Source organism: Gadus chalcogrammus, chromosome 10, assembly GCF_026213295.1.
Source record: "Gadus chalcogrammus isolate NIFS_2021 chromosome 10, NIFS_Gcha_1.0, whole genome shotgun sequence".
Taxonomy (NCBI): domain Eukaryota; kingdom Metazoa; phylum Chordata; class Actinopteri; order Gadiformes; family Gadidae; genus Gadus; species Gadus chalcogrammus.
In genome coordinates this window covers 21,489,362-21,516,476 of record NC_079421.1, presented here as the reverse complement: position 1 = coordinate 21,516,476, position 27,115 = coordinate 21,489,362, and the positions used below count along the sequence as shown (strand labels likewise).

General features: G+C 45.9%; 5 protein-coding genes and 1 non-coding gene across 9 annotated transcripts; 5 read left to right on the top strand and 1 right to left on the bottom strand.

Annotated features, from left to right (window-relative positions):
- Window positions 1-145: 145 nt before the first annotated feature.
- Window positions 146-10,393, top strand: btk (Bruton agammaglobulinemia tyrosine kinase). 3 transcript variants are annotated; one of them, XM_056599822.1, is made up of 18 exons: window positions 146-229; window positions 2,668-2,819; window positions 2,972-3,076; window positions 4,730-4,811; window positions 4,948-5,064; window positions 5,153-5,211; window positions 5,516-5,700; window positions 6,143-6,205; window positions 6,369-6,423; window positions 6,647-6,729; window positions 7,303-7,430; window positions 7,537-7,608; window positions 7,996-8,167; window positions 8,729-8,948; window positions 9,521-9,585; window positions 9,717-9,835; window positions 9,941-10,098; window positions 10,214-10,393. In XM_056599822.1, the coding sequence occupies exons 2-18, from the start codon at window positions 2,679-2,681 to the stop codon at window positions 10,283-10,285; spliced, it is 1,896 nt and encodes a 631-aa protein (XP_056455797.1). In that variant the 5' UTR covers window positions 146-229; window positions 2,668-2,678; the 3' UTR covers window positions 10,286-10,393. The 3 variants fall into 3 exon arrangements, with proteins under 3 accessions (XP_056455797.1, XP_056455798.1, XP_056455799.1); XM_056599823.1 differs by lacking the exon at window positions 146-229 and adding an exon at window positions 240-1,880; XM_056599824.1 differs by lacking the exon at window positions 146-229 and adding an exon at window positions 1,889-2,537.
- Window positions 10,394-11,462: 1,069 nt separating this feature from the next.
- timm8a (translocase of inner mitochondrial membrane 8 homolog A (yeast)) lies at window positions 11,463-13,089 on the top strand. Its single transcript, XM_056599831.1, has 2 exons — window positions 11,463-11,715; window positions 12,278-13,089. Exons 1-2 carry the CDS (start codon window positions 11,605-11,607, stop codon window positions 12,437-12,439), a joined length of 273 nt encoding a protein of 90 aa, XP_056455806.1. The 5' UTR covers window positions 11,463-11,604; the 3' UTR covers window positions 12,440-13,089.
- zgc:101583 (uncharacterized protein LOC494104 homolog) lies at window positions 12,363-16,490 on the bottom strand. The gene is made up of 6 exons (XM_056599829.1): window positions 15,795-16,490; window positions 15,414-15,546; window positions 15,186-15,242; window positions 14,811-14,901; window positions 14,345-14,505; window positions 12,363-14,145 (listed from the first exon to the last, which is right to left on the bottom strand). Exons 2-6 carry the CDS (start codon window positions 15,544-15,546, stop codon window positions 13,499-13,501), a joined length of 1,089 nt encoding a protein of 362 aa, XP_056455804.1. The 5' UTR covers window positions 15,795-16,490; the 3' UTR covers window positions 12,363-13,498.
- On the top strand, window positions 16,458-24,451 carry mars2 (methionyl-tRNA synthetase 2, mitochondrial). Of its 2 annotated transcripts, XR_008896744.1 has the most exons (6): window positions 16,461-17,228; window positions 17,363-17,697; window positions 18,120-19,870; window positions 20,921-20,980; window positions 22,630-22,740; window positions 24,172-24,451. XR_008896744.1 is itself a non-coding variant. In XM_056599826.1 (3 exons), the coding sequence occupies exons 1-3, from the start codon at window positions 16,901-16,903 to the stop codon at window positions 19,287-19,289; spliced, it is 1,833 nt and encodes a 610-aa protein (XP_056455801.1). In that variant the 5' UTR covers window positions 16,458-16,900; the 3' UTR covers window positions 19,290-19,870. The 2 variants fall into 2 exon arrangements, 1 of the variants encoding a protein (XP_056455801.1); XM_056599826.1 differs by lacking the exons at window positions 20,921-20,980; window positions 22,630-22,740; window positions 24,172-24,451 and having other exon boundaries at window positions 16,458-17,228.
- LOC130391070 (U6 spliceosomal RNA) lies at window positions 23,208-23,313 on the top strand. The gene has a single exon (XR_008896863.1). It is a non-coding gene; the product is annotated as a U6 spliceosomal RNA (small nuclear RNA).
- Window positions 24,452-25,121: 670 nt separating the features above from the next.
- LOC130390287 (uncharacterized) lies at window positions 25,122-26,994 on the top strand. The gene is made up of 4 exons (XM_056600147.1): window positions 25,122-25,184; window positions 25,874-26,329; window positions 26,513-26,826; window positions 26,903-26,994. The coding sequence occupies exons 2-4, from the start codon at window positions 26,067-26,069 to the stop codon at window positions 26,992-26,994; spliced, it is 669 nt and encodes a 222-aa protein (XP_056456122.1). The 5' UTR covers window positions 25,122-25,184; window positions 25,874-26,066.
- Window positions 26,995-27,115: the final 121 nt, after the last annotated feature.

Below are 27,115 nucleotides of genomic sequence, written 5' to 3'. Positions count from 1 at the left end.
ACTAATGTTTAGCCACGTTCCACTTATCACAGAACAAAAACTGCTCGGAGAAGATATGAAAATTAGCAGAAAGAAAAAGGGGAAGCAAGTGGAGTCAATTCCTCTCTGTGGGTGGGGTTTAGGTTCTTAGAACACACTCCGTCACATTGCATGGAAGACCAGCCATCGAGCCGGAGGCGCCCACCACCCCCGCTGATCACCTCTCCTTCTCCATAGTGTGGTCACTCAGGTAAGAGGCTTTTCAATCAAGTATTCAAAAATGATTATTGAGTCCAAATTAACACGATTGCGATTAGAGATTCACACCCTCTTTTTCATCACAGACCAAACAGAGAACACAGACTTTGTTCATTAAATAGTCATCCATAGCTTGCTGGTTTTTAGAGCTAAATTGCCAGTGACTATGGGGTCAACAGTGTTTATTAAGCTGAAGCTTGGCCATTAGGGTCCCAGTTTCATTGGGGTATAACCACTTCGGTCAACTGGGAATTACCCTCCCTCACCACACCACCATTATTTAGTGACTGATATACTATTTGAGGCCATGTAGTTCTGTTGTCTCCTCTGGAGTTTTGCCAGGTTATATATGATGTGTTTATCTACTGCTGTTGTTGCTGCTTTGAGTTACAAACAAAAAGTTTTCACACAACGAAACAAAGATTGTGACACCTGCGCTCCTCCTTCACCTGTTGGGTTAATGAGAGGATGCATAGGCTACCCTCTTGAACATGAATTATTCTATTTTTAATACACTCACCATGATTGGTGTGTTTATTGTTTTTTTTCTGGTGGTAGCATACAAAGACTTCTCAAACGGTGAATGAATGAGATACTTTGACGGAGATGGAGTAGCCATCATTTGCTCTGAGTAAACACTGATCTGCCACCAAATTCCTTCAAGAACTTCCTTGTCTGTTCGTATTGAACCCGTCCGTCCATTACAAAGCCGGCCTATTCAGGGTATTGAGTTCAAATGTACGGGTGGTTTTCCCAAGGGGCCGTTCCTTTCCCGCCCATACCTCGCTCAGTGACACTGTAGGAGGCTTCATAGACACATTTTGGTGAGTAGTTTAGAGAACACTATAGTGTGAAATTCATGTAAGAAAATACAGAATTAAGACTTTTCTATGCGTGCCACACTTCTTTGTGGCAACGTTGACCCTCAAATAGGCCTCTGAATCCAATATGGAGTTAAACTAAGGAGACAACGATAATTGTAGATAGTTCTCCACTCGACCTCGCTCCATTGATCAACCCCACAACCCAAAGCGGTCGTGTTCACAAGACAATCCAGCACGGTACAAATGGTGGAGCAGGGCCACAGAGTTTCTTCTCCCTTTGTATCATAGTGCAACATTGACGCAACTTCCCCATTCATCTGTCTGTCAGCCACAATGAGTCACAAGCTCAGGATAAAAGCAACAAGTCAGAAAAAAAAACAGCCCTTCTGTTCAGCAAGATAAAATAAATAATGGAAATGGCGTCAGCTGCAGATAAGTCTATGGTGGATGCATTTCCTCTCGCCTGTGTGAATCAACAGAGAGATGGTGATAGAGGAGAATGACATTGGATTCTCATGAATATGCATTGGGAAGTGTTTGTTGGGTGTTGTAGGGTGGTAGCGATAACTAAAGTCAACAAAAACACCAACGGTGGCTTCAAAGTGAGGGCAGTGGTAGAGGGGGGGAGGGCTTGCGTCGTTACAGTTCAGATGCTAGCAGGAAGTGCTTGCAGGCTGAAAATAGGCGTAAGTGGACGACAGTTTCATTTGCATAGACACATTTGCTGTTTTTCGGTCAAGCATTCATACAAGCAAAAAGCATGCAATCAAAGTGTTTTTTTTAATTGAAAAGCGACTGGACAGAGTTGAACAGAACAAGGTAAGTAGATCTGCCTTTTTTTGTGTTTACGCGAATGTTGTGCAGATGGTGTGCCACAAATTCAACACTAGCATCAATACAACAAATTACATTCCTACAGATATTTGTCCATGTTTGCAACACTTGCTTTTGCTTTTGACTAACTTATGTAATTCTGGTTGGGTCTTTATGTATTTTCTATTTTAGATTGAGTTTCACAAATAACTTATATGTTTACGACCACGTTATTGGATAACTCTGTAATATATGTCAATATATATATGTCAATATGGAGTGTTTCTTCAACTTTAATGACTTTTCAAGCATTGGTAAATAACAACTACAATGGTTTCTATGTAAGCATGTCATGTATGTTCATATTTATATTTGAGAGTGTGAATTATACTGATATTGCCTGCACCTGTTATTCCTTAGTTTTCTCTTAATCATTACCGTGTCGGATCCGTCCAGGGTGGGTCCAGCTCCCACAATGAATGCTCTGTTATTTTACGTCCCTAAATGATAAGCTCATTCAGACATTTTAAACTCTCCCCTGGTCTCACTGGCAGCTCTCAGCCCGGGGTGCTGGCCAACTTAAACTAAATTAGTTGTTTAGAGCGGCGGAGTTAGTGCGCCAGTGTGTTGGGGTGAAGAGGGGGAGGTGATAAGATCTTGCAGGTGTGAATACAGGCCACCGGGAACTTCCGCACGGTCCCTTTACACAAATCCTACCGTATAATTTGACTAGATAGCCAGCTATTGAACAGGTCCCCACTCCTGCTCTGCTTCCCCTCTGCTTGGATTCCAGGTCAAGGAACGATGGCATCAAGCATAATGGAAGAATGCTTCATTAAGAGATCGCAACAGAAAAAGAAGACGTCTCCTCTGAACTACAAGGAGAGACTGTTTGTTCTCACGCAGGATAAACTGTCCTACTACGAGTACGACCAGGACAAGGGGGTAGGTGTTCAATTTACAGTAATAAACACAACATATATACAAGCCACACCAGCGTGTTGGGCTGATCAAACCAGGATGATAGGTTGTCTTGAAATGACTGATCTCTCTCTCTCGCTCTCGCTCTCGCTCTCGCTCTCTCTCTCTCTCATCAGAGGAGGAAAAGTCTCCGGGGAACAGTGGATCTCCAGAAGGTGAAGTGTGTGGAGAAGGTATACCCTGAGCACCATGCTCCCACAGAACGCCTCTACCCATTCCAGGTACATCCATCCCTCACGTCCCTCATCAAGACATTATCCTTTATTATTCTAGTTCTTTATGGATTTAGATATTGTAGTCAAGAATCTGACTTTTGTCCAATTTTTTTTCATTTTCATCACACGTATAATTAGGTGGCCGAGCTGCGACGCTGCTTGGCCCCTATTGTTTCTGTAACGTTTATTAGGCTTATTTCTCCTCACCAGGTTGATCTGGACTCAAAATTATTTTAGAATATTAATCTCTAGAATCAGATCCATTTATAAAACCCGGGGTCTTATGCCCTAATAATGTATACTTTTCCCCACAATTTAATATTAAAGCTCAACATGATAAAAACATTCACAGGCCACAACAATAATAAAAACTTCACCAAATCGCCACATAAAATCTTTAGACCAAGCCTCACGAAAATCATCTAAAATAATTTGTTTGATTTAATTCCATTTGAGAAATATTGGCCAAAAATAATAAAAACTTCACAAAAATCGCCAGTTAGCCCATTTAAGTTAGCCCATTCTAAAACTAGATGCATCTTTTTCACCCTGGTCTTCTGCTCTAAAAATGTTTACTTTTCCCACAATTTCATAGAAAAGCCAAACGTCCACAGTCTCAACCCATTTTGCCTATATGATCATTTTACTATTGTATAACTACCTTAAGGCTATCATTAGGTGGATACCATTAACAGTGCACATTTTCAGATCTGTACTCTTTTAAGAAAGTCCTTAATTCTCTTGTGAAATGTGTGCTTGGAGTTTTCTTGATGTATGCTTATCAATCGAAATGTTCACCCTGTGAATGAGGATTCATGCAGTTCAGGAATGTTATGGCGCGTTTCCGCTGCAGGGTGCGGTATGGTATTTGCTCGGACCCTGTTAATCACCGCTTGCGGTTATATTTTATATTTGTTTTTTGATTCCCATTATCGAAAGCGAGTTCTTCAAATCGTTTTTCTTTAACGATTTGTGATGAAGCATGATACATGTGCGCTAAATAGGAGTTGACTAACTGTACGATCAAAGCTTTAAAAAAAGAAAAGGCCTTAAAGTGGGAAGTGAAACTCGTTGAACAAACAGACGGACGGAGGTTGGTCCAGGTGGCAGAGGATCGAGTCAACGTTGGGATTTCTGTTTGACGTTCAACTCAGAAGGAGGAGCGACTTCTTCCGGATTATTCTTGTTTTTAAAGACTGGACATGCTGGGTGATATCTGGGTTTATCTGTAGTGCACTGAGTATCACCGACTGATTCGATGATATTACAAATCAACTTTGATGATCAATGTTGAATATTCAGTATTTCATCAGAGAATCAGCCACATTTCATGCGATCTCATTTAAATGACAGGATAAATAACATTTGACAAGCAGCATTTGTATTGTGATGCCCTCCCTGTTTTTGTCCATCCACACAAAACCCATTCGGCGTCTGTCTGTTTAGTGATTAATAACACAATATAGCCTACTCCTAATCTAACCCAAATGGATTGTCATCAACACCTTGTGGGTTTATAACCTTATCATAGCCCTTCCATTCATTGTTTCATATATTCAACTAAAACCACCAAGTAGCCTGGGCTTTATTTCTCCTGCTTCTGATCAATGTTCCTGATTATTCAGATGTTTAATGTTAAGGTTGTCCTCTCACACGCAGGTCATATACGATGACGGGCCGCTGTATATCTTCGCAAAGAATGGCGAAATTCAATCGGAATGGATACGAAAACTTAAAGAAAGTTGGTATATGTTTTTATCTCTGTTTGGGTCAGAGTTATGTTCCACATATTACAGTCAATTCAATGTTAATGTGTAATGTGCGTGTGTGTGTGTGTGTGTGGGGGTGTGTTTGTGTGTGTGCGTGTTTGTGGGCAGTTGTGCGCTACAACAAGGACCTCAAGCAGAAGTACCATCCGTGTTTCTGGGTAGACGGCCAGTGGCAGTGCTGTCAACAGGAAGTGAAGCAGGCGATGGGGTGCAGGGTGTTACAAGGTAGGGTTATCCTAGCCCTTCCGCGTCGCCTCTTCTAGCTGTTGAGAGCACAAAACAACCTGGAAAAAAAAACTCTCCCATTTCACAGGCTTGTCCAAAGACAGCAGAGGGGGCTCTGGGAAACCTCTTCCTCCTACTCCAGTAGAGGTGAACCCCCCCCCCCCCCACACACACACACACACACACACACACACACACACACACACACACACACACACACACACACACACACACACACACACACACACACACACACACTTTATTGCCCATTTGTCAGGCAAAAGTGTCTGCTAAATGCCCTTTAATTTGGTTTTCCTTTTTTTTTTACCGTGCAATTTTAAATGCACACACACACACAAACACACTCACACACCCCCGTTGAAGGCTTCACATGCACTCTACGGTAACAACAACAAGCATCCCCCCCTGCAACCCCGCCCTCCTCCCCCAGGAGCCGGCCGTCCAGACGTTGTCTCTGGAGCCCCCCAAGCCCTCACTGTCGGTGGGGATGACAGTCATCGCCGAGCACGAGTACATCCCGCTGTCAGCCCAAGACCTGGAGCTGAAGAAGGACGAGGAGTACACCATCCTGGAGATGCCCGACGCCAACTGGTGGCTGGCGCGGGATAAATACGGGTGAGCTGTGTGCGCGCGTGTGTGTGTGTGTGTGTGTGCGTGCGTGTGCGGGGTAGAACAAAAAGTAATCCTGATGGGGGTTAGAAGATCAATGAAGTTTAAGAAGTTTACAGAGTAGTTAATATTTTGATATAGTATTGGGAGGAGAAGATAACAGCCGCAGAGTGCAGTCCGAGTCACTATTGATCTGCCACTAAACCATCCGATGAACATACGGATGTAGCACATTTGTGTTATTGATATGTTGGATATTATTGTGCATTTACCTTTTTCTAAATGTTTTGTCTTCTTTCAAATGCGGCATTTTCTGGCTCAATCATTAAAAGTACTATACTCTGTAAAAACAAAAGACATTGGGACTGCATGATAAGGGCGTGTAATAATGCATTGTAGATGTGCATACTAGTGCATAATGACTTTTTCCTCTGTTTTTTTATTACAGAAGAGAAGGCTACATACCAAATAATTATGTTGTACAGGCTGGAAATGTTCTAGAAAGATATCCGTGAGTAAATCATACGATAAAAACATGACATGTTATTACAAAAGGAAAATATTAAAACAATAAGGAAAGAAAGAAATAATAAAGCCTAAGAAAAACAATATTTGAGCGCTGCATGCAGCACTCACCTATTGAAAATAAATAATGATAATTCCACTTTCCACAGCTGGTATTGTAAGAATATGAACCGGAGCCAAGCAGAGAATTTGTTAAAAACTGAGGTAAACAATAATTTATTATTAATTATGATTCTTATTGTTGATAATAAGGTAAGAGGCCTAAACCCATACTGCTCTTCCACGAAATGTGTTTACACTCATTATTAGTCGCTTTGGATGAAAGCAAAGGCAAAACTAACTCTGCAAATGAAAGGGAAGTATCAACTAACATATGTTTGACTTGAAAATGCTTAAAAACCTTGGCGCTCTGATTCTGAATTTACAGAACAAAGACGGTGGGTTTGTAGTGCGGGATTCCAGGCTCAAGGCTGGGCAGTACACAGTCTCCCTGTTCAGTAAGATCAGTGGGTAAGTACAGTTACAAGCTCTGTTTACACAAGGCCAAGGATCACATAAACACACACACAAGCACGCACAGAGACACACACACACAGACGCACACACACACACACACACACACACACACACACACACACACACACACACACACACACACACACACACACACACACACACACACACACACACACACACACACACAGACTCTCGTTTGTCCTGAAGGAGGAAACAGAAGCAGAGCGTGGGCCCGAGATGGAAATGCAAATCATGCAAAACCAAAGTTTAATCTACTTTCATTTTCAGACTGCGATAAACTGTTGTTCTGAGAAGCTGCAGACCACACAGACGTCTTTACACAGGATTCTCTGTCCTGTCCCCTACAGGGCTTTAACTTTTGTTTTAGATTTATTGAGACAATGCAGAACTAACAAGATTTACGTCACAACAACAGCTGTCTTATCCGGCCTCTTACATTATTCATGCTTCAACATCAACACACTTATCAATTGATATGCACAAACAATGCTGATGAAGACAGAAAAGGGCACTCAACCCTGACGTCCTGCTGGGTTCCCCCATCAGGGAGACGGCTGGGAGCTGTCGACATTACAACATCTGCACCACCTCCCAGGGGCAGTTCTACCTGGCCGACAAGCACTTTTTCAGCACCATCCCAGAACTCATCACTTACCACCAGCACAATGCAGCAGGTTGTTGATCGGATCTTTTTAGATAAGTCTCTCTGCATTATGTAGCCAAAAGTTGGTCAAAGTGACATTGTGTATTTGTCCATGGGTTCCTGGTACCTTCTCCTAGGTATGGTCAGCAGGCTGAAGATCATTGTGTCCAACCGGGCCCATGCGCCATCCACCGCAGGCCTCGGCTACGGTAAACACACAGCGATTTGAAGAGCACTGGCACCGTGTTTGTTCTGGATAATGCATTGACTGATAGACCGATCATGGAAAGTAGCTATACAAAGATTAAGAGAAGCATGCTGTTGCTTCTTTATATGTTAACATGTAGAGAGAAAGAAAGAAAGAAAGAGGTAAAGAAATTCCACATTGATACCTTATACTAAATCCTTCAATGAGATCTTGGGAGCGGTGGATTGATTCCAGTATCCTTATGTGCGTACATTTGATCCCTTCAGGGAATCTAAGGCTAAACAACAGAATGCATGACCCTGGCAGGAATACAGAGCGCAGTGCGAGCTAGAAGATGAGACTGATCCACACTAGTCAGGGTTTAAAGGGATTTTGTTGGATCTTCCAGGTATGTGGGAGATAAACCCGCGTCACCTCACCTTCATCAAGGAGCTGGGCAACGGCCAGTTCGGCGTGGTCAAGTACGGCAAGTGGCAGGGCCAGCACGACGTGGCCATCAAGATGATCAAGGAGGGCTCAATGTCGGAGGAAGAATTCATAGAGGAGGCCAAAATCATGATGTAGGCCACGTCATCATCATCATCATCATCATCTTCCTCATCAGTCAATGTTCAAGATATTCACAAATTCTAGTAGTCCTACAGCTAAAAACGCACGCACACACACACACACACACACACACACACACACACACACACACACACACACACACACACACACACACACACACACACACACACACACACACACACACACACACACCGCCACACAAACACACATACATTTTAACCCCATCACCATCCACACAGCGCGGCAATGTTAATATATATGTGAAACGTAAGGATGTAACCATGGTTACAATTACAAGACAAGGGTCAGGGAAAGCAGAACAGCTCTCCCTACTGGCGGTGTTTAGCGATATATTGTTGCCGGTCTTTCTTCTGACAAATGCACTCATTGTTAGTCACTTTGGATTAGCGTCAGCTAAATACCCTAAATGTAAATGTTTTCACTTTCCATGCTTGTAGTTAGGGGTTCAAAGTTAGGGATGTGTTCACTCACTCACTCACTCACTGATAGGCTGTTGCTGTTATTGTTGTTGTCGCATGCCAACCTCCCAGGAAGCTCTGCCATGAGAACCTGGTGCAGCTCTACGGCGTGTGCACCAAGCAGAGGCCCATCTACATCGTGACAGAGTTCCTCTCCAACGGCTGCCTGCTCACCTACCTGAAGGAGGGCCTGAAGCAGCACCCCACCAACATCCAGCTGCTTGAGATGTGCAAGGACGTGGCCGAGGGCATGGCCTACCTTGAGTCCAACCAGTACCTCCACCGGGATCTGGTGAGACCGCCAATCGTCCTCCCTCACGCACGCACGCACAAACACATATACACACACGCACGCACCCACGCATGCACGCAAAAACACATATACACACACGCACGCACGCACACATATACACACACGCACGCACGCACGCACAAACACACATACTCACACGCACGCACGCACACACGCACAAACACATATACACACACGCACGCACGCACAAACACATATACACACACGCACGCACACACTCAGATACAAACACATGTACAGGCACGCACGCAGGCATGCACGCACGCACGCACGCACACAGGAACACATGCACAAACACACGCAAGCACGCAGTTGCACACAAACACACTAGGATAGGACAGACCAAAGATATTACTGCGCTACTCAGGATGTGAATGCATGTATTAGGTATATGCTGATTATTGCTGTTTATGTCCTTTGTTAATTTAAATGTGTGTGTGTGTGTGTGTGTGTGTGTGTGTGTGTGTGTGTGTGTGTGTGTGTGTGTGTGTGTGTGTGTGTGTGTGTGTGTGTGTGTGTGTGTGTGTGTGTGTGTGTGTGTTTACTTCCAGGCTGCGAGAAATTGTTTGGTTGATACCAACGGCACGGTCAAGGTGACAGACTTTGGATTGTCACGGTAAAGACACACAGCTGTCTATCAATATAAATGATATTTACATTTATATTCATATTAAGTATGATGCTGGTGGCCCCCAGTGGGCCTGCGAGTTCCCTGCGGTGAGATGTCCTCTCTCCCTGAGGCCCCAGGTACGTCCTGGATGATGAGTACACCAGCTCAGAGGGCTCCAAGTTCCCCGTCCGCTGGTCGCCCCCTGAAGTTCTCCTCTATCGTAAATTCAGCAGCAAGTCCGACATCTGGGCATACGGTGAATAAAGAAAACAGCGTCGCCGTAACACCCCCACCTACTGTGTACCATCTACCGTTCCCATGACAGGCTTGATTGACCTCACGTTTTTTTCTCTGTGGTCAGGGATCCTCATGTGGGAGATCCACACGCTAGGGAAGCTTCCCTACGAGCGCCTCGACAACCAGGCCATCGTGGACCAGGTGTCCACGGGTTACCGCCTCTACCGGCCCCAGCTAGCCAACGAGAGGGTCTACAGCATCATGAAGAGCTGCTGGCCGGAGGTGGGCGATCACACGACCGCATCGCGTGATCCGTTCAATCCAACGACCGTATACTCTGGCTGTAAGACTACGTATGAGTGCTAATGCAGTTCTTTATGTCTTGTGCTTTTTGCAGAAGCCAGAGGAGAGGCCGACCTTCCAAGAGTTGGCAGTCAATGTTCAAGATCTGCTTTACGAGTTCCAGTAGTCCTACAGCTGAAAACACACACAAACACACACACACACACACACACACACACACACACACACACACACACACACACACACACACACACACACACACACACACACACACGTCCCCCCCCACCCACTGCTCGGCAATGTCAATATTGAGGGAAAATGTAAAGATGTTACTGGTTACTAATATAAGACAAGGGTCAAACAGTTGGACAGTTGTGGTATAGGTTATAGGTTACGCTTCTTTCTTCCTCGCCGATGAGCTCATTTTTTGCTAGTTTTAATAATTATAATAATAAAGTGCCCTTTATCAGTATATCTTCTGTCCTCCTTCGATTTACTTCGAATTAGCTAGAAATATTATGTTATTATTTGACTCAGAGATTTGAATGAAATGTGTGTTCATCACAATAAAATGTGACTTTTGTTGGAAACATATTTATTGCTTGTTTTCCTGCTATTCAGGTAGGTTATCGTTTGTTCCAGCAGTGTGAATAGTTGAGTAATCTTGAAGGGCAAGAAAGAGAGAGAGAGAGAGAGAGAGAGAGAGAGAGAGAGAGAGAGAGAGAGAGAGAGAGAGAGAGAGAGAGACAGAGAGAGAGAGAGAGAGAATCAGTAATTTCAAGACAACCGATCATCCTGGTTTGATCAGCCCAAAACGCTGGTGTAGCTTGTATCGATGTTGTGTTTATTACTGTAAATTGGACACACCTACCCCCTTGTCCTGGTCGTACTCGTAGGACAGTTTCTCCTGCGTGAGAACAAACAGTCTCTCCTTGTAGTTCGGAGGAGACGTCTTCTTTTTCTGCTGCGATCTCTTAATGAAGCATTCTTCCAGTATGCTTGATGCCATCGTTCCTTGACCTGGAATCCAAGCAGAGGGGAAGCAGAGCATGAGTGGGAACTGGGGACCTGTTCAATAGCTGGCTATCTAGTCAAATTATACGGTAGGGTAGGATTTGTGTGAAGGGACCGTGCGAGATGGGAGAGAGTGAGGGAGAGAAGGAGGGAGGGAGAGGGAGAGAGAGAGGGAGGGAGGGAGAGGGAGAGAGAGAGGGAGGGAGAAAGAGGGAGAAGTAAAACGATGAGTACCATTAAGGAGTAAACGAATCAATAGTATCTGTGCATTTGAAACAAGATGGGCTACTTCTCAAAATGAATGAATCTATCTAAGATTGACGTCACACACAAGCTGCGCTGTGATTGGTGGGTTCTCTTCCTGTTTCCTGTCGGCCGTCTCTGGTGGGTCCCTAGTCGCTACACGTGAAGGTCAGAAGCGGTACACTTTGAGGCTTTGCTGTCCGTCGAGGAGGGTTTCGTGTTGAGAAGATGGAGGGACAAGGAGCCGCACCCGACCCCCAGCTTCAGCAGTTCATCGAGGTTGAATCCCAGAAGCAGAGATTTCAGCAGCTGGTGCACCAGATGACTGAAGTGTGCTGGGTAAGACACACACACTCACACACATACACTCGTCTGCTCTCCTGCTAGGCTAGCAAACAGTTCTTTAGAGCACTACCTTCATCATGACCATTATGTACCTTTCATGTGTACAAGGGTTTACAAATTGGCATTGTAGATTGTGTTGGATCAGGTTCACCGTAGCAGGACGTTGGTGATGGATCAGCACGGCTGATGGTTTCGTAACTCCCTAGCGCAAGCTAATAGGACGTCCGCAGGAAAGCCGTTCTCATGATGATATAATGTGTGATTGTATTTAATGGTGATGAACTCAAAAATAGTGCACCTTTATGGACAACTTGAGTCATCCCCTTTGTCTTAGCAAGCCTTTGGTTTCACCAAGATCAGACGTTTTTTTTATGCATTTCAAACTTTCGGTATATAACCCTGTCAAGTGTTGATTCACTTCAGAACATATTGAAAGATGTAATGATTCAGACAATCAGTTTCATACCAGAGCTTATGAGGATAGCAATGCACATACTCAAAATCTAAACTATTGTATTCTTATTGTAGCCTAACTGTTACGTTATGTTTTTTCTAGGAAAAATGCATGGATAAACCCGGGCCTAAGCTGGACTCCAGGACGGAGTGCTGCTTTGTGAACTGTGTGGAGAGATTCATAGACACGAGCCAGTTCATCCTGAACAGGCTCGAACAGACGCAGAGGAGTAGAGGTTCGTTCTCAGAATCCATGTCGGAATAAACGCTGTCCTGTTAAAGGACGGACAAAACGGACGCGTACCACCTTTGGCCCCGCCCACCTCCAGTACTGACTAACATGAGAACCGTCCCAGCAACCTGAAGAGAGTAAAACATGTTGGGTTTGATACAAGGGCCTCAAGCGAACGCACGTATCCGGTCATCAGGAGTTGTACGCATGTCAAGCCATTGATTGCCCCCCTCAATGGGTAATATGCGTGTCGTTTGTGGACTGAAAGTCTTTTAATGTTGCCATGGCTAGGAAACGTTTCATGTTATTCTTTACAGCAGTTGGGTTTCAAACTTCATTGGACACCTGTTTTGGCGCGATGTGAACCCGCATTGAATCAGCCTTTGAATCTAGTTGACGAGCGGGGAAGCCTATAGGATGTGGGCCACATTGGGTCTACCGTGCTGTCCTACAAATGGCCCACATCACTGCTGTTTTGGTCCAAGTGGGTGTTATCAGTGTCTTTATTGATAACATACATGATCTTCGTTAACAATGTTAATGTACATATGCAATAAAGAATATGTCAGTTGAAACCACATCTGTTTAAGGCACATCACGGTATATCAAGGGTGTTACATCGAATGGACTGATCCAAATAGGATACTCAAGAACAGTCCATTATTCAAAGCTAGTTCTGGGGTCATTCAGTGACTTAAAAAGGAAGACCATCAGGAGATATGGTCTCATTGGTATATTGGCAAATAAATTAACTTTAGGTGCAAATGACGCATATATGCTTTGCCATTTAAAAAAAATGGCTTAAGTGAATTTAAATGTTAACTCAAAGTGAGCATTGGGATTGTATGATTACACATTCACAATTCACTGAAATAGGCGATAGTGTCAAAAGTGTGATAGTGTCAAAAAAACCATAACATTCAGATAGTAAAATAAGTGATCAGTTGTGTATGCTCACAGCAAGCAGACGCACCTTTTGAAGAAAAAAAAAAAAAAAGTCAACGCTACAGTTGCCGAGCTAGAAAGGTCAGCGAGTCAAATATAAAATGCAATACTTTCTTTGGGGGGGGGGGGGGGGGGGGGTGTTAGTGGCTAGACCGCCCCAAGGCTGCCCTTCCTCCTCACAGGGCTTCCTGGGGGATACCCCCCCATCGTCGGCCCGCCCTCCTCCGCCTTCTCGCTCTGGTGTTCGGGGAGGAGGGCTGCGTAGGGGAGCTGATGCCAGGGCGCCCCCTGCAGGCCGTTCCTCAGGTACAGCGGCAGCGTCTCCCAGGTGAAGGGGATGTCCTTGAAGGCGTGCAGCAGCAGTATCCCCATGACGATGGTGAGGAACCCGCTGACGGTGCCCACCACGCCGTCCGTGTTCATGCGCAGCCACTCCTTGAAGAGGATGGCCGAGCAGGCCATGACCGAGGTGGTGAAGAACACGTAGTAGATGGGCGTGACGATGGAGGTGTTGAAGATGTCCAGCGCTTTGTTCAGGTAGCTGATCTGGACGCTCACGCAGATCACCAGGCAGACGAGCAGGCACCAGAAGAGCGGCTCCTTAAGCACGGCCGTCCCGGCCACCAGCTCCTTGAAGCTGATGCCCAGGCCCTTCACGCAGGACACGGACAGCGAGCCAATCACGGAGCAGATCAGGATGTAGACCAGGACGTTCTTCTGGCCGTATTTGGGCGCCACGGCGAAAATGAGGACCAGGCTGATCAGAACCACGGAAGTGGCGAAAACAATAAAGCCTAGCAAGGAGGATAAATGCATGTCATTACACACAGTACAATTCCAGTCAGATCATTTTGTTCTTGTTTAATCCTCAGGAACTCGTGTGGAAGATCCAGCCAAACAAACCCGGTCTAATCCAACAGGGAGGTTGTTTCGGCCGAATCCCAATGCATATATGATTCTATAGTTTGAGTTCTCCGTGTGCGGTGTCCGTACCGGGGTCTTTGAGCTTCTCAGCCATGCTGCCGAGCGAGGCCACCTCCTCCTCCTGGGGCGCATGCACCACCATCACCGTGGAGCCAAAGATGCACAACAGGCACCCCACTTTTCCATGGACGTTCAACTTCTCATTCAGAAAATGGGTGGACAGCACAGCACTATAAGAGACGAGCAAAAAATACAACTGTTTGTCTGCAGCGACAATGCATCAACCTGCGAGTGAAATGAATTCACAGAATACATCGGCCTAGAGTGTGGACACTGGTCTACTTCGGATTTACAACCAAGGTTTGAATTCTTGATGAGAAGGCATAATATAACGGGCGATCTAGCTTCCTCTAAAGGCACTGCTTCCTGCTTTTGATCGGCTTTATGTGTCAAGTGACAGCGAGAGGAGTCAACACGAGAAGGGGGGGAAGGGTTTAAACACAGAGTAGAGCCATTCCGTAGCCAACACCTTTACCTTACGAGTACACTCATGGCTCCGAGAGGGGTCACAAGGGTTGCAGGTGCAAACGCATATGCTGCAAAGTTTGCAGCTTCGCCAACACCCACTGAAAGTGAGGGATAGGGAGAAATTGAAGGTTTTCATTAAATATTTTCTTGCAAATTGCAATTAAAATAATGTCCACATCAAAGCTGATATCCACAATGTAGGCATGGCGACACAATATCACCAACGACAATAGCCATCCCACTCTGAGTAGCTCCTGATCTGAATACAAAGGCATCAATGTATGGGACCGCGTGGGTTACAGCCAGGCGCTTGTTTCGCAAACGCCTCGACAACATATCTGAGTATTCATAGAAAAGGTAGGTTTGCATACAATGGTCTTACTTGAGATCAGCCCCGCCCACCACAGCCATTCTTTAAGGTACGAATAACCTCCCTGGCCTGTGAAAGAAAGCAATACACAGCATTGGATGCGGGCAACCACTTTGCACTTAAATCCAAACACGATCGTGTTACAAAGTGGGTCGTTTGTTTGATCAGGGCCCTTCCACAGTCGAGCATCACTATCTTATACAAAGTATTGAGTGTAAACTGACCAGACCCTGATTTTACCTGCTCGCATTGAACCCTTGCTGGCCAATCGTAGCAAGCCTTTCTTTTTCAAAATAAAGCTCGCCCCGATAAAGACACTGGATCCGATCGCCAAAGACAGACCGATGTAGAAATCCTTCCGGTTGACATCCATCTAAAACAAAACAACATTAGACGTTGCGCTTACTACCATTAGAGCGAAACAAAGTAGTATGGAAAGAAGCTTAAGGAGCCACAAGTATGCTTGTGGTCTCCGGGTTTAGATCACATGATGGTGGTCTTCTGTTCTGACTCACATTTCCCAGAGAAAAAGATAAATTAAGACATTGAAACAACTCGCTGATTTAGTTCATCATTTAAAATGAAGAAGTAAAAGAAAACTATCTGAACATTAAGGTTTACCTTTCAGCCCATTCGTCCCTGTTGAAAGAGATCCAGTAAGGGAGCGCTGAGGACTTCCTGATCACGCTGCACGACAGACAGAGGCTCGAGCTGCGATCAGCTCCGCAAGAACCAGTACCGCTCCCCAGGAACCCAAACCGCCCACCAGAACCAGACCCGCTCACCAGGAACCCGACCCGCTCTCCAGGAACCAGTAGCGCAAACCAAGAACTGCACCTCACTTGGTCTGGGGACCCCGCATCGGTTCAGTTTAGATTTACTCCGATTTAGTTAAGGACTAAATCCGAAAGCATTTGTCTCTATCATTGGGAATAAAATACAGCATCATTGTGTCTCAACTTAAAAAATCGTATAAGTTGACACAATAATTATTGTGTCTCTCTAATTATACAGACAGAAATAAGCATACGTAGGCTCCAAAATAAACTATAACATATGGATAACTAAATGATTCGTAGAGCCATATCTGTTTGGAATTAGTGGTTACAGGAATGTAGGATTATAGTAGGCCTATTGGACAACATTTCCTCAGCCGTCAGTATAAAAAAAAATGGAACGTTCTTTGTAATTTGTAAAATAGTAAAGATCTACAAATACAACCTCAATACCCTCCATGTAATTTGTGCTAATTGTAAAAAAAAAAATCCGTTATTTTATGGCATGGTCGACATACACCTTAGATACATTCTGATCAACATATGGGGCGAAGTATACTGAAAAAACGCATATGACTGAATATAATAAGTTGGAGGAAGACTCTGCGATATGATTGGTGGTTACCGTTCAAAGGCGGGTTTAAAGACGATGGAGCAATTTCACTGGTTGAGGGAACGTTGCCCTTACAAAACCGGAAACAGATCTAACCTTGACAAGGAAACATCTCACGTGTAGCTCTAGTCAGGTTCTCAGTTATTCGTTAAAAATATTCTGCGACCAGTAACGGCGATACTGGCTGGTGTCAGGCACGAAATGCCTTGCTCAAAAGATGACGGTTTGGCCACTGAGTGCTTACGGGACCCCGTCCATTCATGCATGGAGACTGGGAACTGTCATACTGACTGACTGGATCTACTTGAGTTCACGGGATCACCGTCTGGTATGTCAACATGAGGAACCCATGCCGATTTATCATTCGAAACTATAGTGTGGTACCAAGGTTGTCTACACGTTTATTTGCACAATGCCATGTCCCTCAAGCCGGTCCACAGAGGTTGGATGTGGGGCACATGAGCACATACCAAGGCTATCCACACAGGTTGGATGTCAGGCACATGAGCACACACCCCCCCAGCGATGAAGAGCATTTCTTCATCACTACCCCCATCTTCTATGTCAACGCATCCCCGCATCTAGGACATTTGTATTCGGCCGTGACTGCAGACTGTTTGCACAGATACAAACTACTTCAAGGCTTCAAGTCAAAGTTTTCTACAGGTAACGCTCTAAACAACAATGGTTTTGTAATTATGTTGATTGACTAAACAATACTAATGATTTCATGAGTGTGTTATGGGCAATGACTGTTGTGTCATGAAAATGTGTATGCTCCATATCCTTCTGTGTCTCAGGCACCGACGAGCACGGCCTGAAAATCCAACAGGCAGCCGAATCTGCAGGCAAAGATCCGCTCATCTTCTGCACCGATGTGTCTGAAAGATTTAAACGTCTATTCGTCCAATGTAACATCTCGTACACGGACTACATCAGGACCAGCGACCCGGTTCACCGGCGGGCTGTGGAGAGGTTTTGGACAGTGCTGCAGGACAAAGGGCTCATCTACAAGGGGAGCTATGAGGGTTGGTACTCGATGCAGGACGAGAGCTTCCTCACGCCGTCACAGGTGGCCGACGCCTTGGACTCCTCAGGAAAGGACATCAAGATCTCCCTAGACAGTGGGCACAAGGTACAGGAGGAAAACTGTTAATCAAGCAATGCATTGTTGTTGAAGTCCACCTTTCGTATGCTGCCTTAATGGGACAACATCAGAAATCAAGTTGTTGGCATGTTATGTCTTGGCTAATGAAAAGGAAGATAAATACATCCTCCATCTTGTTTCTAACGTGTAGTACTTGAAGCAATATGCTAATCGGAATAATTTGATATACCCGTGTGTGTGTGTGTGTGTGTGTGTGTGTGTGTGTGTGTGTGTGTGTGTGTGTGTGTGTGTGTGTGTGTGTGTGTGTGTGTGTGTGTGTGTGTGTGTGTGTGTGTGTGTGTGTGTGTGTTCATGGTTGAATGCAATTATTGTGTGTCTCTTTGGATAAAAGTGCCGTATTGGCCTTTCATCCTCCCAGACTCACGCGCTCGTGTCCGCCCACTCCACAGGTGGAGTGGATGAAGGAGGAGAACTACATGTTCCGTCTGTCGGCGTTCCGCCGCCCGCTGCTGGCCTGGCTGAGGGGGAACCCCGGCGCCATCCAGCCGGAGCGCTTCTACCAGGACGTCCTCCAGTGGCTGCAGGAGGAGCTGCCGGACCTCTCGGTGTCCCGCCAGAGGAGCCGACTCCAGTGGGGGGTCCCGGTCCCGGGCGACCCCCAGCAGACCGTCTACGTCTGGCTGGACGCCCTGGTCAACTACCTGACCGTGGCCGGCTACCCCGACGCCCACGCGCAGTGGTGGAGCTCCGCCCACCACGTCATAGGGAAGGACATTTTAAAGTTCCACGCCATCTATTGGCCGGCTTTTCTCTTGGGGGCGGGGCTACCGCCGCCACGGACGATCTGCGTGCACTCCCATTGGACGGTGGGGGGTAAAAAAATGTCCAAGAGCGTGGGCAACGTGGTCGACCCTGTGGAGAAGTCTGGGCGGTTCGGCACGGACGGCCTGAGGTACTTCCTCCTGCGGCAGGGCGTGCCGGACTCGGACTGCGACTACAACGACGCCAAGGTGCTGAAGGTGCTGAACGCCGAGCTGGCCGACTCGCTGGGCGGCCTGCTGAACCGGTGCACGGCGCCCGCCCTCAACCCCGCGCAGCGCTACCCGCCCTTCTGCCCGGAGCTGTTCGCGGCCGGCTCCGGGGGCAGGGCGACGGCGGACGACCGGCGCCTTCTGGAGGCGGTGCGCGGGCTCCCCGCCGTGGTGGGGCGCCACTACGAGACCCTGCACGCGTACAAGGCGCTGGAGGCCGTCGGCGGCTGCGTGCGGCTCACCAACGGCTTCGTGCAACGCCACGCGCCCTGGAAGCTGGACCGGGGCGACGAGGGCGACCGTCGCTGGCTGGACACCCTCCTCCACGTGGCGCTGGAGTGCCTGAGGACGTACGGCCTGCTGCTGCAGCCCGCCGTGCCGGAGACTGCCGACCGGCTGCTGTGCCGGCTGGGGGTGGGTCCGGGCGAGAGGAGCTGGAGCGCGCTCTCCTTTCTGCCCAGGGCCCGAGGGATGGCCTGCCCCTTCGAGGGGAGGGCTCTGGGGGCTGATTGTGGAGTGCTTTTCAGCCGCCTGGAGCCTTTGGACTCGGACGACCGAAAGCCTAAGAGAACTTTGAAACATGCATGATTTTGCATGTTTGATAATAATTAAACGTGCATAATCATGTTGTAACTGGCAATTTGGTTTCACTTAAGTGTGTCTCCATGTGCAAATTTGTACTATTTTGACTCGTGAAATAAAGGCTAAATTAATTGAGACTAAGATGGTATTGGGGATTCAGCTGAAGATAAGTGATAAGTGTTGCAATATTTCATTGTGCATTTCATCAGAAGGCATACAATAAAAGCACATTCAACTGACATGATATTGTTTAAGGAGAAATACACCAAACTTAAAAAGTCGAATAAAAATATATTTGAATTATTGTTAAATTAGTGCCTCATCCGCTCGTGCTCACAGCGGGAAAACAGATGTCCAAATGTTGTTGTTTACCGCAAAGTCACACGTGAAGACGGTCCGTAATCGGTAAAAGGAAATTGTCAAGTAGCCTACCTATTATTAAATTGAATAGGATTATTTCATGCAAGAAAAAAACATAATGGTTGAGATATTTGGGAGCATTTGTAAGTGTTAAACCATTCAACAGGCGACCCAACAACCAACTTCATTCCAGAGAGGGAGAGGAGAGAATGATTAATACTCATACGGTGAGATATATGGGCTGGTTTTTCATGTCATTTAGATAATGTATGGAGTTTTTCGATTAATATATAGTTAGTCAGTACACGTTCAGTGAAGAATGACAAGGTATTGAACCCATGAATGAACCACTAGCTCGGAATGTACTCAAGTTCAAATAATGCACGTTAGGTAGAGATAAATACATAAAATGTATTGATCCCCCAGGGGGGGATTTGAAGTCACAGTCGCTTGAACACGTCTCACACAGCATGCAAATACAACATAAACAAGATTATAAAATAAAATGTAGATGTTTAATATGGTAGATAAAATATATAAAAGATATGCTTTGGAGAATGTGTGATAGTAGTTCAAACTAGAATGCGTTTCGTACGTAGCCTAATTAATTTGGCGGTACAAACCGCCCAATCAGGCAGCGCCACCTGCCCGTCCGCCGTGTTCTGACCTCAGCTAATCACTGACCAACTGAGACCAACTGAGACCAACTGAGACCAACTGAGACCAACTGAGACCAACTGAGACCAACTGAGACCAACTGAGACCAACTGAGACCAACTGAGACCAACTGAGACCAACTGAGACCAACTGAGACCAACTGAGACCAACTGAGACCAACTGAGACCAACTGAGACCAACTGAGACGAAGCCGATATGGAACGTAAACTGTGATTCTGAAAAAAGTATAAATGTAATCGAAATTAGTTTTTCAGATTAATGAAGATACAAGTGTGTTATTTGTTCAATAGTTTAAACGAAGGTTAGCGTTGAAAATTTAACAAGTTACGATGTCAAAGAAGGCGACGGCGGAGCCGTCCGCCGATTGACTTAGCTTACAATGTCCAAAAAAAAAAAGCCCAATAGTTTAAAAAGTTCAAAGAGTTGAAAATCGCCGAGAGATAGCCATCATGCCGTTAAAGAGCTGGACGTTTTGATAGTTGAATGGTTTCTGTAGCTGAAAGTATGCAGAAGAAGTATGTTTAAGATGAACAGTAGCCTAGATGTGCTTGCAGTAGCAAACACACTTAACGAATACAATATGTTGAACATGGTTGCAGGCCTGCAGCAGGCGACCAACGCAGGAACCCAGAACGAGAAAACATCTTCATCAGTATTCGGTGAGTAGGCTACTACGGTCCACTGGTGTGTTCCTTTTATGCACCCCCTTGTTAAGCCAAGGGGGTATATAGATATAAATATACATCTATTTTAATTGGCGCATTAGAAAATGTCTGTTAAAGAAACAGTTAACATTATGGTAGGCCTACTCTATATATTTTTTCTAAAGTTTGGATGTTGAGATTTCAGTTGTATCATCGGACTAAACCCAGCATGTAGGAAGCGGTGAACTTGGGCCTTTGGGGGCTCGGTCGGTTGAAGGTTTTGAATCCAATTTATTATGCGCCTGCCAAACTAGAGACCCCAAAAAAATTGCATGGTCATTATTGCTCATATTTAGCATTATAGCGAATAAGAATGCAATTAAGTTTGGAATATTCACCAAAAATCAATCCATTTCGATGAGAAAGAAGTTCATAGCTAAGGTAAGACCTTCTATTGAATACTGCCATAGCAGTCAGTGCCTTTGTTAATCTGTGAATGAGACTATTGTATCTGTGTGTAATATTGGAACTCACTCGAGTAGAAGCTTGGTCAGGGTTTATACAGAAATTCTTAAGTTTAATTTAATACCTTTTTACAGAAGCTCATAGCATTGACCTGAGTAAAAATATCACTTTATCTCATAATGACGAAATAATTATCTCATAAGTACGAGATAATTATCTCATAATTACGAAATACTATCTCATTATTACGGAATAGTACTTCATTATTATCTCCTCGAATTGGAGTTGCTGTTTAAGTCTTGATACGGCTCTAATTGCAGGTTTGTGGTGTAGGTTTCCAAAGTTTTTAATGAACCATCCCTAGTTTTCTTCAGAATTCCATTTTAAAGAGGCCAGAAGCTTTCAACCACACAAAAAAATATTTTTCTATCATTATCTGTTCCAAAGATTAATGTACTTTAATCTTTGTAATTAAATTCCCATCACTAATTGTTTTGATTTATTTTATTTGAATATTTTAAACTATTTGTTTCACCATCATGCAATATATAGGCAAAATGTTAACTGTAGCAAGTAGCAGCCCACGTTGGCAAGTATCCTACTACTACAGCATCAGAGCGAGAAAAATTGTAGACGCTCCCTAAAACAGACGTGCAGCCGGAACGTAGATAAAAGTGCTGTTCTCGCACAGGTGTCGATAGCAACAACTAAATGTCTGTGTAGTTCTTGGTCAATGCGGTGTCCTATACTGTACTCCACAAACTACACCCGTAATGAATTACAATTGTGTTGATCAATCCGATTGCAAAACCGAATATCCGGCGAATATCCAACCTGCTGCTCAACCAGCTCAGAGAGCCAGAAGTGGTCGCATGCTGACACCTAGTGGTGGCTTTTTGAACATCACTCTAAAAATGTAAAAACATTGAACAATCAAAAAGCTAGCGTTAGGGGTCAGCATGGGACCTCTCTTCTGGCCAATACTGCTCAGTAATCAAATTACAATCGACCCAATTATGTATTTTATGTTTTTATACATTTGATTTTTGTCATGTGTAGAATTAGATCCCAGTATTAGTCAATCTATAGCTGTATGTGTTCTTGTTTGGCGATACAGTGGTCTGACTTGTATCCAGGGCTAGACTGACTCTATCTCTAAACAGGCTGTGGTCTATGGAGTTTGAAGCGTTCCTTCTCAGCCCCTAGACCGGCGCCACCTCTTCCACCAACACCGGGTTGTAGCCGCGGTCTGCGCTGCCTCGTGAGAGGAACGGTCCTCTGGTGGACGGCGGCCGCGGCACCAGGAAGCAGTAAGTACGAGTGGGGGGGGGGGGGGGGGGGGGTTGTTCCACACACATCAGCGTGTAAACCAACACCGTTCCCTTCTGGGTCAATAGCAGCGACTGAGCCCCGGGCGTCACTAGTGGGAGGGGGAGGAATGCAGAGGAGGGGGGTCGGGGGCGAGGGGGCGGGGGGTGTGTGTGTCATGTGACAGGGCCTTAGGGCAACAGTCCTTTGTCTGCCTCCACCAATCCCAGGGCTGAGAGTCCCCCCATGCTCTACCCAGAGTTCCTCGCGCTGCGGTGTTCCAGTACAATAATCCCAACAACCGAACCCATAACGTCCTCCTAACACCACATAGTGGAGCGGTGGGTCGGTCCGCTACGACCCGGGGCTGCCGTGCTCGTCCGCCTGAGTCTTTAGTAGCTCCACACCAATAGAGCCTGTTGGGTCTGTGAGTGGAGCTATATGTATATCTCAGGATTATGCTGTATTTGTGTTACTTCGGTATCACATATACTAAAATTGGAACGATACAGAGAAGATTAGCATGGCCCCTGCGCAAGGATGACACGCAAATTCGTGAAGCGTTCTATCTTTTAAGTTTTATTTCATATTATTCTCTTATTAATTAATATTTAGTTTTGGTTTTGGGTGAAACACCGCCACCTAGTGGCGGAGTGTGCCGCTACAGCGGTGAAACGACGCCCCCTGGTGGCGGAGTAGACCGCTAAAGCGCTCCTCCGCTGTCCTGGACCACCGTTCACCAGGAGAGTTTACGCCAGGAGGAGTTTAACTACTCTTTCGGAATCACTCAAATGGCTCATTTTTTCAGTAACTTTTTCCAGTCTGTAAAAACCAAAGATAAAACAATAAAATGAGTAATAATCATAACAGTAATAACAATGATAATGTAGGATATAAGTTGCCACAATGCAATGAATAAATGCAATCAGGATCAAAAGACTAAAAGATGAGATAAAAATTAGGTAAAAGAAAGGTTATACTGAATTAAAGGCAATAGAGTAGAGATGGGTCTTAAGATTATTATTGATTTCTTCCTTGCTAATTTCAAGGGAGTTTTTCTGCCCTGGTGGGGGCTTGGGTAAAGGGCGGTAAACCATTCCAGGTGACTACCTCATGACACTGATCGAAAGGATGCCAAGAGTGTGCAAATCTGTCATCAAAGCATAAGGTGGCTACTTTGAAGAATGTAAAATATAAAACATTCTGGTCTGTTGAGCATTTTCTTTTTTCCCCACATAATTCCATATGTGTTTCTTAGTTTGGATGACTCCAATATTAATCTGCAATGTTGAAATAAATAAATAAAAATTAAAACCATTGAATGAGAAGGTGTCCAAACTTTTGACTGGTACTGTATATCTTAAAAGTCACTTTAAGGGAGTAACCTGTAATGCTCGTTTAATGCTGTGTCGTGTCATTTGTTGTCATTGTAGATAGAGATGTCTTTCGCCAAGATAAGGATTACGCCGTCGCAGCAGTCGGTCCTGCGGTGGCAGCCTTCACCGCCGCCATGGGGCCACGCGGGCCCCAGGCTACCGCCAGGGCCAAGAGGCCGGAGGAGGTGGAGAAGGAGGCCCGAGTTGTTTGCTGTATATATTTATCATTTTGCAGGGCTAGTTTATATAGTTCTTTGTTTTGTTGTTCAGTGCATACACACAGCCAATTTATTTATATATATAGTATTTGAATGAATAAAATAAAATATATTCTCCTTCTACGCAACATGCTTGTCCCTTGTTTGTTTCTTTCTTCTTTAGCAAAAAGTCCACAAGAATAATAAATGGTTTGTTCATTTCAATGAAGTCTAACACTTACAGCAAATGGATTATAAAAATATATTATTAAAAGGAATAAGTTGACAATAATAAATGGCATTATAATATAATAATTATAATCAAAAGAATAATAATAAATGTTTGGTTTATTTCAATGAAGTCATAACACTTACAGCAAATGGATTATAAATATATATAAAGCAATAAGTTGACAATAATAGATGGCGTTATTGTAATATAATAATTATAATCTATCTGTTCAGCGATGCTCAGCAACCCGCATCGACCCGAGAATCCTCAACTCGAGAATCGCCCGCCAAATCAGCAACCCGCATCGACCCGAGAATCCTCAACTCGAGAATCGCCCGCCAAATCAGCAACCCGCATCGACCCGAGAATCCTCAACTCGAGAATCGCCCGCCAAATCAGCAACCCGCATCGACCCGAGAATCTCTCTGTTTGTCAGCCAATCTGCAGCCGCAAATCGCCCAACTCCTGAATCGCTGCCCAATCCAAATCGCCCAACTCCTGAATCACTGCCCAATCCAAATCGCTCAACTCCTGATTCGCTGGCCAATCAGCAGCCGCAAATCACCCAACTCCTGAATCAGCCAACTCCTGAATCGCCATCAGCCCAGCATCAGTCTGAATTTGACGACTTCAACGATAGGGTAAGTCATGCTGAACCTAGCTGCTATCCTAGCTGCTATTAAATGCTGGAACAAATTTCGACGGTAAATCGATAAATCTAACGATAAATATGGTCAACTTAATGTTGAAATTACAGTTTAAACATGTTAAACTCAATGTTGAAATTACAGCCCGTCGCGATTCCCATTGAAACGTATGGCGCGGCGATTAGCCTTGAAAACGAGAGCTGGTAAATCGTTAAAAATGCATTAAAATGTGAGAGGACGACTCGGTTATAGGCTATAGACCCTATTGTGTATGTGGTATAAAGGCTGGGACGAATTTCGAATTATAAATATGTAAAACTAATTGTTGAAAGTACGGAGCGTCGCGCTTCCCATTGAAACGTATGGCGCGGCGATTAGCCTTGAAAACGAGAGCTGGTAAATCGTGAAAAATGCGTTAAAATGTGAGAGGATGACTCGGTTATATGCTATAGACCATAGAGTGTGTGTGGTATATAGGTTGGGACGAATTTCGAATTATAAATATGTAAAACTTATTGTTGAAAGTACGGAGAGTCGCGCTTCCCATTGAAACCCATTAGCCTTTTGTTATCTTTCCTGTAAGCATCCATGAACATAAAAGTCACTTTAAGAGAGTAAACTGTAATGCTTGTTTAATGCAATGTTCGTTTAATGCTGTGTCGTGTCATTTGTTGTCATTGTAGATGTCTTTTGCAAATTAAAAAATGACGCCGTCTTATCAGTTGGTCCTGCGGGGCCTCTGATGCGGCGGCGGCCTTCACCGCCGCCATTGGGCCACGCGGGCCCCAGGCTACCGCAAGGGCCAAGAGGCCGGAGGAGGTGGAGAAGGAGGCCCGAGCCCGCGTCGTCTCCGGGGGCGGTGACCCTGGGAACCCCATGCTGGTGCTGGGCTGCCACAGCATCCAGCTGGGCAAGTACCAGGGTCAGACCCTCAGGTGGCCCCTGGAGAACGACGTGGGCTACGCCTGCCATGTGGTCGCCAGTCAACGGCGGGAGCGGGAGACGAGTGCCTCGGACAGCTCGCTCATGGCCAACAAGGACAGCCTCGCCCGGTACTCCTGCGCCCACCCCGCTTCTGCAGAGCACCTCAAGTTCCGCCGGGCGCAGGAGGAGGCCCGGGCTCGCGCCACTCTGCCCGGGCGGGGGGGGGGGGCGGCGAGGGGCTTGTTGGCTTTGGGCTGAACAAGGAGGACACCCTGAAGGACCTGTGCGACTCCAAGGAGAAGGAGCGTCAGACGTAAGTCATATTGTGGTGAAGGGCAGTGGAGACGGTGCTGTGACAGGTTTATAAGCGTGTCAACTCCTGGATCGTTGTCTTGCAGCTACGTCAAGTGGCTACGGCGGAAGACACCACAGCCTGGGAGCGCCATGGACGTCGCCATAAAGTACATTCTGGGCCGAGACAAGGAGCGGTCGGCGGAGGCGGCTGCTACGCCCCCTCCGCCCGCCAGCAGCAGGACCAGCAGCGGCCCCAGCACCACCACCAGCCAGGCCGCTGCTTCCACCGTGCTGCCGCCCCGCAAGCCGAACGCTCCCATTTTCTCGGCCCTTGTACGCGGGCGTCCGATGGGCCCAGGGGAGCTGAAGGCCCGGATCAGGAAACCGATGACCCCACCAGCACGGCCTGCAGTTCCAGGTAGGTAGCTCTTTCTTTCTCTTTCACACAGCAGATTGTGTACGATTTACTAACCGTTGCCCCCCCCCCCCAATAGCGGTGTCTTCCGTCAGAGACCAGCGCCCCTCGGTTCCGCCGCCCCCCCACCACAGAGGTGACGGACGAGGAGCTGGTCCGGACGGTCACTGACGTAGAAATGGGTAACTGGCCCCAAACCGGACGCGTGGCACTGTAACATTTGCCTGTGCGGGGTGGAGACGCCGTGCGGGGAGGAGACGCCGTGCGGGGAGGAGACGCCGTGCGGGGAGGA

What these genes read in the sequence shown, in the direction of transcription:
- zgc:101583 (XM_056599829.1), bottom strand. Translation starts at nt 15,546, where the DNA reads ATGGATGTCAACCGGAAGGATTTCTACATCGGTCTGTCTTTGGCGATC. An exon ending in CAAGGGTTCAATGCGAGCAG is followed by an intron (nt 15,243 to 15,413) that starts GTAAAATCAGGG and finishes TTTCTTTCACAG; the next exon opens with GCCAGGGAGGTTATTCGTAC. An exon ending in GTGGGCGGGGCTGATCTCAA is followed by an intron (nt 14,902 to 15,185) that starts GTAAGACCATTG and finishes CCTCACTTTCAG; the next exon opens with TGGGTGTTGGCGAAGCTGCA.
- btk (XM_056599822.1), top strand. Translation starts at nt 2,679, where the DNA reads ATGGCATCAAGCATAATGGAAGAATGCTTCATTAAGAGATCGCAACAG. An exon ending in AGAATTTGTTAAAAACTGAG is followed by an intron (nt 6,424 to 6,646) that starts GTAAACAATAAT and finishes CTGAATTTACAG; the next exon opens with AACAAAGACGGTGGGTTTGT. An exon ending in CCACCAGCACAATGCAGCAG is followed by an intron (nt 7,431 to 7,536) that starts GTTGTTGATCGG and finishes ACCTTCTCCTAG; the next exon opens with GTATGGTCAGCAGGCTGAAG.
- LOC130390287 (XM_056600147.1), top strand. Translation starts at nt 26,067, where the DNA reads ATGCTGGTGCTGGGCTGCCACAGCATCCAGCTGGGCAAGTACCAGGGT. An exon ending in GCTCGCGCCACTCTGCCCGG is followed by an intron (nt 26,330 to 26,512) that starts GCGGGGGGGGGG and finishes GTTGTCTTGCAG; the next exon opens with CTACGTCAAGTGGCTACGGC. An exon ending in AGCACGGCCTGCAGTTCCAG is followed by an intron (nt 26,827 to 26,902) that starts GTAGGTAGCTCT and finishes CCCCCCCAATAG; the next exon opens with CGGTGTCTTCCGTCAGAGAC.
- timm8a (XM_056599831.1), top strand. Translation starts at nt 11,605, where the DNA reads ATGGAGGGACAAGGAGCCGCACCCGACCCCCAGCTTCAGCAGTTCATC. An exon ending in AGATGACTGAAGTGTGCTGG is followed by an intron (nt 11,716 to 12,277) that starts GTAAGACACACA and finishes TGTTTTTTCTAG; the next exon opens with GAAAAATGCATGGATAAACC.
- mars2 (XM_056599826.1), top strand. Translation starts at nt 16,901, where the DNA reads ATGAGGAACCCATGCCGATTTATCATTCGAAACTATAGTGTGGTACCA. An exon ending in CAAGTCAAAGTTTTCTACAG is followed by an intron (nt 17,229 to 17,362) that starts GTAACGCTCTAA and finishes TCTGTGTCTCAG; the next exon opens with GCACCGACGAGCACGGCCTG. An exon ending in CCCTAGACAGTGGGCACAAG is followed by an intron (nt 17,698 to 18,119) that starts GTACAGGAGGAA and finishes CCCACTCCACAG; the next exon opens with GTGGAGTGGATGAAGGAGGA.